This window comes from Chlamydotis macqueenii, chromosome 1 (genome assembly GCF_036417535.1).
Source record: "Chlamydotis macqueenii isolate bChlMac1 chromosome 1, bChlMac1.mat, whole genome shotgun sequence".
Taxonomy (NCBI): Eukaryota; Metazoa; Chordata; class Aves; order Otidiformes; family Otididae; genus Chlamydotis; species Chlamydotis macqueenii.
In genome coordinates this window covers 188,888,081-188,895,966 of record NC_141556.1, presented here as the reverse complement: position 1 = coordinate 188,895,966, position 7,886 = coordinate 188,888,081, and the positions used below count along the sequence as shown (strand labels likewise).

At 36.2% G+C, this 7,886-nt stretch overlaps 1 protein-coding gene across 1 annotated transcript in view; it reads right to left on the bottom strand.

Moving 5' to 3' along the window:
* Positions 1-6,692: 6,692 nt before the first annotated feature.
* TRPC4 (transient receptor potential cation channel subfamily C member 4) overlaps positions 6,693-7,886 on the bottom strand; it is a 159,279-nt gene continuing 158,085 nt past the window's right edge. Inside the window, exon 11 of the mRNA XM_086771942.1 lies at positions 6,693-7,524. Coding sequence (XP_086628068.1) covers positions 6,808-7,524 — 717 coding nt within the window. The 3' untranslated portion in view covers positions 6,693-6,807. The remainder of the gene's footprint in view (positions 7,525-7,886) is intronic.

The window sequence follows — 7,886 nt, the reverse complement described above, 5'->3', positions numbered from 1 at the left end:
AATAGATGTAGAGAGAGAAGTTATTCTATTGTCCTCTGCAGTGTACCCATCTCTGGGATGAATCATTATCTGTGTTTAATGGGACAGTTATTCTTGTCTGAAGTAGAAGGATGTGAACTAAATAAAGTCTTTCTTCCAATTGTATTCCTTCTCTGTTTTTCAAACTGAGAAAAAAACAAGCCAGAGAGGAAAATAAGCCAAAATAAAGCCTGAAGTGTTGCTCCTGGTTTGAAGAATCACTTCGACACAGTCAGGGGATAAGTCAACGTTTTTATGCTTTCTTTGATACTGCTTACAGTGTCACAGAAGATCAGTAAGCAAGATTCTGAGATTTCAGAAGTTGACTAATGTAAACACTTCAAATGAGATTTTAATATTGTCTTTATGTGGAGAATTGATTTCCTGGGGAAATGATGTTTTTTCCAAGTTTCTTATAAAAACTTCTGTATTTCACAATACTAACAGCAAGTTTCAGGTTTATAATTGCTTTCACTTGGTCTTTCATTGCTCACTTATCCTGACCATGTTGGATAAATATTGGCTCAGTATCATACATCTGGTTCTCTCTTCATCAGTTCCAGGGTGTGAGTGTGTGGGAATATTTCAGGTTTCAGAGGTTATTCATGTTCAGCAGAAATAGAAAACAAACAAACCAACAAAGAAGTAGCTCCCAAAATGAAGTACTCTTTCCCCACCATACATGGTCCTTAATGAATAAACTTTTTCTGTATCCATTTCTCTGGGGAGATTTGGGCCAAATTTGAGTTTGAGTGTGACTTTCTAAAAGTTTGGATGTTTGGACTGATGTTTTGGGTTGGCCTGTTTTAGATAGAAGTGTATTGCTTAAATACTGAAACATGGATTATTCTCTGTTTTTTTCCAATATATATTGTGCATTTCTGTTTTTTTGTATTATTTTTATTATTCCTTAGATATGACTGTTAAATGACTACAGATCATATCCAATGGACCTTGCTCCTGAAAGTAGATCATTAGTGTAGACTCTTAAAATGAGCAGAGCGCATTTCTCTGAGACTGAAATCCTGACACTTCCTCTGTGTGGATCTGATTTCAGATCAGAGCCATGTAATTCAAGGACTGTAAATTCATTTGGGAAATGGTCAGGGGGTGTTACATCTTGGGAAGTTACAAACCTGTAAAAATAAAATCAGTAGAATCAGTCCTTAGACAAGGTCTCCCTTAATGGTCTCCTGATTTACAGTCTCTCACTTAATGAAATTCCTCTTAATTATTAAATACAAAGCCTGGGTGTCTTGCAAAGCAAACCAAGGAAGCAACTGTATGATTTTAAAAAAATGAATGCTGAAAAAAACCAAACCCTTTAATTTTACTTAATAAAAGTGAAGAGAACTAAGAATACTAATAAACACTATGCTAATTTCATTTAAAAGTATTTCTTTCAATTTTCTTTTTTCTGCTTACTTCTTTTTCTTGAGTTAGAACTGGATAGAGTTACATCAGTCATGGAGAAAGATTATTTCCACTCTTTTGTAGCTGGATATGTGTATTCATGTTTGTGTTATGGCTGAATGGTATCTCTCAGTATCACATGTAATTAATCCAAACAAAACTATTTCTGGTATTCCCTAGTGAACTATCCTGTAGTCCTATGGAAACAAGGTCTCAGGTTATACTCCAGATGATGCAGTATAAAATATTGCACTATTGGTTCCTGCTGTCTACTTTTAGAAAAGTAGCAGAAAAGTGTAAGACACCTGTCTTTATTGGTGAAGCAACATTTTCTCTGTAAAAACAAACCATCAGACAGGGAAGATGGGAAGAAGAAAAAGGAATGAAAATTATTGCAGAAATGAGCATTTGTGTAGGACTTCAGGAGTTTTTCTGAAAGTATATGAATACTTGCTGTATTTATTTTAAGACATGACATTTTCAGAAAATCGTGATGTATACGTCTCCCATCTTGTAAATTGCATTTTGTATACTAAAAACATTAGTCATTAACCAGAATTTGTTATTTTGCTGTTATTATTGTCACCTGGCCACATTTAAGGAACAGTCTATGCTGCCCATAAAATTTATGAAAGGTTAACTCAATGAATGTTCTTAGGATATTTCTTATCCTAAGAAAACTCATGGATATCTGAAGTCTGAAAAATCTGTGTATTTTTGTTTGGGGTTTGGGGGATTAGGGTTTTTTTTTTCTTTTTTTTTTTTTTTTTTTTTTAATAGGAACTGGAGTATTGAGATACAGTGTTTCAGTCTGTAAAGATTTTCTATTACAGGAGAAAAAAAGTCTTTTCACTAACCTGCTAAATTGAAACACACGGATTTCTAGGAGGTTATTCCATCTTCCTCACTAACCATGGATTTTTATTGCCTGTTTAAACATTCATGGAATAATTTTATTGTGAATGCCTTGTGTTTTTTTGAAAGTTGAGCATATGAAACAAATACAACTTGGGCTATTCTTGGTTTTTTTCAGTTCCATTGAATAAAAAGTATACAACCTCTTATGAATTAACTCTTGATTCCATGCAGTGGAAGAGTTTCCCATGGGTCCTGCATATGTGAGGTTCCATTACTAATTTCCAGACTAGAAAGCATTAGTAATGGTAATTAGTAATTAGAAAGCGTTAGCATCTCTAGAGGCTCAGTCTTTTGGGAAGCTACTGTTTTACATCTTGAATATTCCCTCTGTCGCTATTGCAAAGCACAGGTCTTATACTCTTAAAATGCAATAGTGCGTATGCTGCCTTAAAGAGACTGCATTATCAACAAGGCCATCATCAATTGCATTGTCAAAGAAGAAAGGTGAGAGAAAAGATACTAACGAAGCACCATGTGGAACGGGTATTCATTTCATCTATCAGCTATTGGAAAGCTAGGTTTCTAGTCATAGCTATCTAAATTCCCTCTGAAGTATATAAAGGAGGCAAGGATCTCTGCCAAAGACATTTAATCTGATGCTAAGGACACTGTTCAAAATTGAAAGATGCATTGGCCTCTGAATGTACCAATTTAGTTCCACAGTAGAAGGGCATTGGATTACAAAGAACTAAAAGCCAGACTGAGAATGCCACAGCAGTACTGAACAGTGCAATACCTAATGCTGCACAGCATGTAACTGTAACTACAACAATCAACTATGGGGAGTAGAAAGTTTTAGTTAAAATGAAAACAGCATAATTGTTTTAGACTACACCCAAAGAAACCCAAGGCTGAAAGGGGCACAGTTCAGTCAGAAGAACAAACATTAATCAGAGAAAAGCCACAAAGTTAAAAGATAGTGACTGCCCAAAGGGTACAAATATAAACAGTTGAAATGATTAATGTGCATAAACATTTCATAATTATATTTAACAACAGCAGAGGATTAGATTGATTTAGGAAGAGAATTCTGTGATGGAGGGACCTGTGATAAAACTGAAGTATATTGTATGACTGGTCCTGTGTTCATGAAAGTTGAAGGCTGCAACTTTTTGTTGTTGTTGTTTTATTGTTAATGAAGAGCTATCTCTGCTCCATTGTTTTACACTTATACCAATAAGGCAACTGGGAGTAGCTTGCAAGAATTTAAGTTCGGTCCTGTCCAGCTATGCCAGGGTAGAAGAGTCCTGCTGTGGTGTTCTGCATTCTCTCTGTTTCTCCGGGAGCTGATGAAAATGCAAAGGGCAGTCAGGTTTTGTCCTTACCAATAAAAACCCCCAAAAGTAAAAAAATGTTTTCTGAACATTCTGAACAACCTAATACTTGGATTAAACGCCTTTGCATTTAGACAATTTTCTAGCTCCTTGGAACACTTCATTATTTTAATGTCTGCTTCAAAACAATGTCTTTTATAGGGGTTTATATCCTGGGTCTTTTTGTGTTCCATCCTAATGGAAGCTAATGGAAGCTGCAGGCAGGGATGGCTAGGTTTGAACCTTTTCTTTCTGTTCAGCTTTGCAAAGCTTAATAATGCCTCTGCTGTGGTGTTAACAAACCTTGCTCTGTGCACCTCTAAATCTTTCTTGGCACAGATGTCCTCTTGGAGGCCTCCAATGACAAGAGGCTTTTTGGCTGTCTGCAAAGTAATAAAAGACCACGACCATTTCAAATTTGGACATATTTTGGGCTCTTATCTGTTTTCACAGAATGGGGTGCTTTTTGCCATTAAATTTACATGGAATAGGATTATTGATGTCAGGCTTCAATGCCCAAGAATCACATAAAAATAGAGCAAATGTTGATTCGAAGTGTGCCTTATTTAATAGACCTTCATTTCAATATTTGGTTGTAAAAGAAAGAAAAAAGACAGCAAAAGACTGATCGCCCATTGCTATGCAATACAATGTCATAGCCCTATGCCTTGCCCACCTGCCCTGTCTTTGCTGTTCTGTCTTGTATCTACTCCAAGACCTAGAATGACTCTCAGCACAGTGGGGTCATGATGTGATGGCATGGCTGAAGTTTCAGGTTAACTGTCCTGTGTTTTTGCCCTGTTGGGAACTTCATGCACAGGACAAACAGGCACTTACAATGGCAGAATCATATGCAGAGCTCTTAGACCCGTGGTAGTTAACTTGTTCCGATAATGGTGCTGGTGGCATTATGAAAACTCTGCTCAGGCACATTTTGTCTGGAATGAAACCACACGGCTCGGAAGCATTGTAAGCTCTTTAGAGCAAGGATTGTTTGGTTTGAATTTGGCTAGTGAAAGAGTAGTAAGCTGAGGACTCCAAGGAGTTACAAACCATGATGAAGAATGAGAAAGTAAAATCAGTGGAGAAGGACTGTTAACTGGGATACAGAGAACTTTGTGACAACATGTGACACATTGAATTTACGTCATTCTTATGTCATTCTAGCACAAATGTTACAGTAGAAAAGAGAACTCTCTAAAAGAGTTGACCTAGTAAAAATGATATGAAGGTATTCCACTATTATTATTACTATTTATTTCTTGTTATACTTGTAATAATTCAGGTGCTTTCCAAACAGAAAAGCTACAGGCTCTGCCCCGAGGAGCTCACAATCTAAATGTGGACAAGGAGAGAGGCGTGAAGGAGAGAGGGTCCACAGAGAAGTCAAGAGGCCAAGATAGAAATCAAACATATCTTAGCAACCAAATGTGGTTTGAACACATTGTTGCAAAGCCATACAAACGATTTTCCAATTACTGCTCATGTTTTCCATTTTGGTTCAACTAATTCACTCCTAGGTGCCATGGCACAGATATATGTGCAGGAAGGAAGCTTTCAATATGTGATCTCAGAGAGAGTAGCACATATGTAAAGCAGAGTTGGAAAACTCACCTAAAAGTATAGAGATAACAACGGTTTGCCTGGATTTTCAAAACTCAGTTCAGTACCAGGATAGTTTAGATGAAGAATGGTATGGCTTTAGGTTGGGTCCTACAAGGTGGAAGTTAAATGTGATGGATTCCATCTGGAATGTAAGCGTACTCTATGCATCTGGAGGTTCCTTAATACAGGCTAATATAAAGTACAACATCTATCCTGGCAGGGCTAGGGAAGTTAAGAATAGAATGATCACACTGATGTGGTATATTCACATTTCCAAGGGAGGAGAAGGATGGTGCTGAGAGTTCGAGGGTGGTCATTCTTAGGTCAGTTGTAAAATTACATTTTTAATAATGTAGGACACCAGCCACTGATTAAAAAGAAACAGACTGTTTAATTTTAAAAATACTGGTTTTGACTAAGACAATAAGTCACTCATCAGTTATGAAAAATACTATTAGGTTTTCTTTATACATTTAAATGTCTAAGTACTTTTTATAAAACCTTCAATCAGGTTTCCCCATACTCTGAAATTGTGAAAGAAACTCTCTTAAGGCTTGCCTTTAAAAACTTCTCAACAAATTTCCATATTTTTCCAAGTACTCAGGGGATCACTGTATGTTTTTTTTTTTATTCCTGAAGTATCTTTCTCTTAGCAAATACGAGTGTATTGTGAAGGCAAAAGCTAATAAGCAGTTGAATATTAAAGTGCATAGGTTGTCCGCATTTGGAAAAATAAATGGTTGAAGAAGCAGTAGCTGTTGTGATTACAGATTTCTAGGGAGTAATCTATCATCAGTTTTTAGCAAGTCATAGATATTTCTTTTACTACAAAAAACATTTTTTTACAATCTTCAAATCCTGCAAATGCATTTCTAACAATGGTATCAGGACGGTGATAATCCTCTTGCTAGAAGGGAGAAGCTGTAATTAAATAATCAAATAGACTGATCTTTCATAATTTACAGGTATTTCTATTTCTTCAATAAATAAAACAATATACTTTATCTTTTGATTCTGTATAGCTTTTGAAACAAATCAAATTTCTAGCAATTTAAATAAATGATTCTAATAGCCTGACATGAAATATGCCGACAGGAGCCGCTTATGATTATTATGGTGTCTAGAATCCTTTAAGAACCTACAAAGTTAAATAGAGGCTTACAAGTCTCTTAAGCTACTTTTTATTTGCATAGAAAAATATTTATCATAGGAGTCAACTATCATATGAGAGAAATTGCATTTGTTGTAATTGAAAAAGATAGCTAAAAACTTTCTGTGGGTTATTGCAACAGTACAAGAATACAAGATGCTTCCATTTATTAAAAAATGTAAAACAAATTGTGAAAGCTAAAGCAGGCTACAAAACAGAAGGTCCCCGTATTATCTTTCTCTTGACTACTATGTTACAAGATCATGTGCCACAGCTGAGTACTATAAAGTGTAACTCTGCATTTACTAGTATAATTCTTAAAACATTCCCCCCCAAAAAGCACTATGCAAAATATATATATATATTTGTAAATGCTTACTTCTGTAAGCATCACAACCTGGTTATCACATAATCACCCCGATCAATTGTTTCCTGTTTCCCATCACAGTCAAAACTAATATCCAGCTCCTTGTCCAGCTGATCCTGTGGTGTGGCTGGTTCTGAGTCCTGTAACTCCATTTTCTCTGTTTCTGAAGCACAGATACTTCCCTCTTCCTGTGAATCCAAAGAGTCGCTGCTATTTTGTGATTCAGCTAACACGCATTTCTCGTCAGGACTTTGGATGTTTAATTCACAGTTCATGGTCAGTTCTCCCTCTTCCAGTTCAGCAGTTTTCTCACATTGTTCTTCTGCTTGTTGACGGGAAACTTCTTCAGAAACGGTGTATATTTTATTTGTACTCTGCTCCACAGAGTTTGTTTTTGATCGTCTGTGAAATAATCCAAAATTTTTTATGTCTGTTACAAAATTCACACGCTTTTGTTTCTCCTTAGTAGACTCTGACATCATCATGGCTGAGCCATTGCTCACATTGTGTGCTTCAGAGGCAATAGTGGCTGATCTTGGATGAATCATCGTTGTTATATCAAAAAGACTGAAGGCCTTTTTCTTTCCTTTCTTATTTTCTTCACTCTCACTATTTTCTTCATTTTCTGACAGAGAGGCTGTGTCTTTGTTCATCTTCTGAGTCTGCAAATTAGACAGCTTGCTTCCTTTTAACAAACCAAGGACTTCAAAACGAAAGCTGGAGATATCTTGTTTTAACTCCTAAAAATTAGGAAGAAAGATGAAACATCAGAGCATGAAAGCTAATTTGACTTTTCCTCTTGTAATTAAAAAAAAAAAAAAAAAAAGGCTTATGCTAGGGACTAGTAAAAACTTCACCATCTGGATAATACCTGGCATCTTCAAGGTGCTTTGCAGATTGCCTAAGGGATTTTCCAGGTGAGACAGAAAAGTGGTCAGCAATATTATCAGAGCAAACTTCAGAGGAAATATGCCATAGACTAGACAGCTCCTAGAAATCACTGACAGTGGTGGAGGAAGGGGCACAGACAACTTGAAGACTTACAGCATATGTGCTCAACAGTGTTATCTCATCACAATAACAGCATTTTGATCAGCTGTTA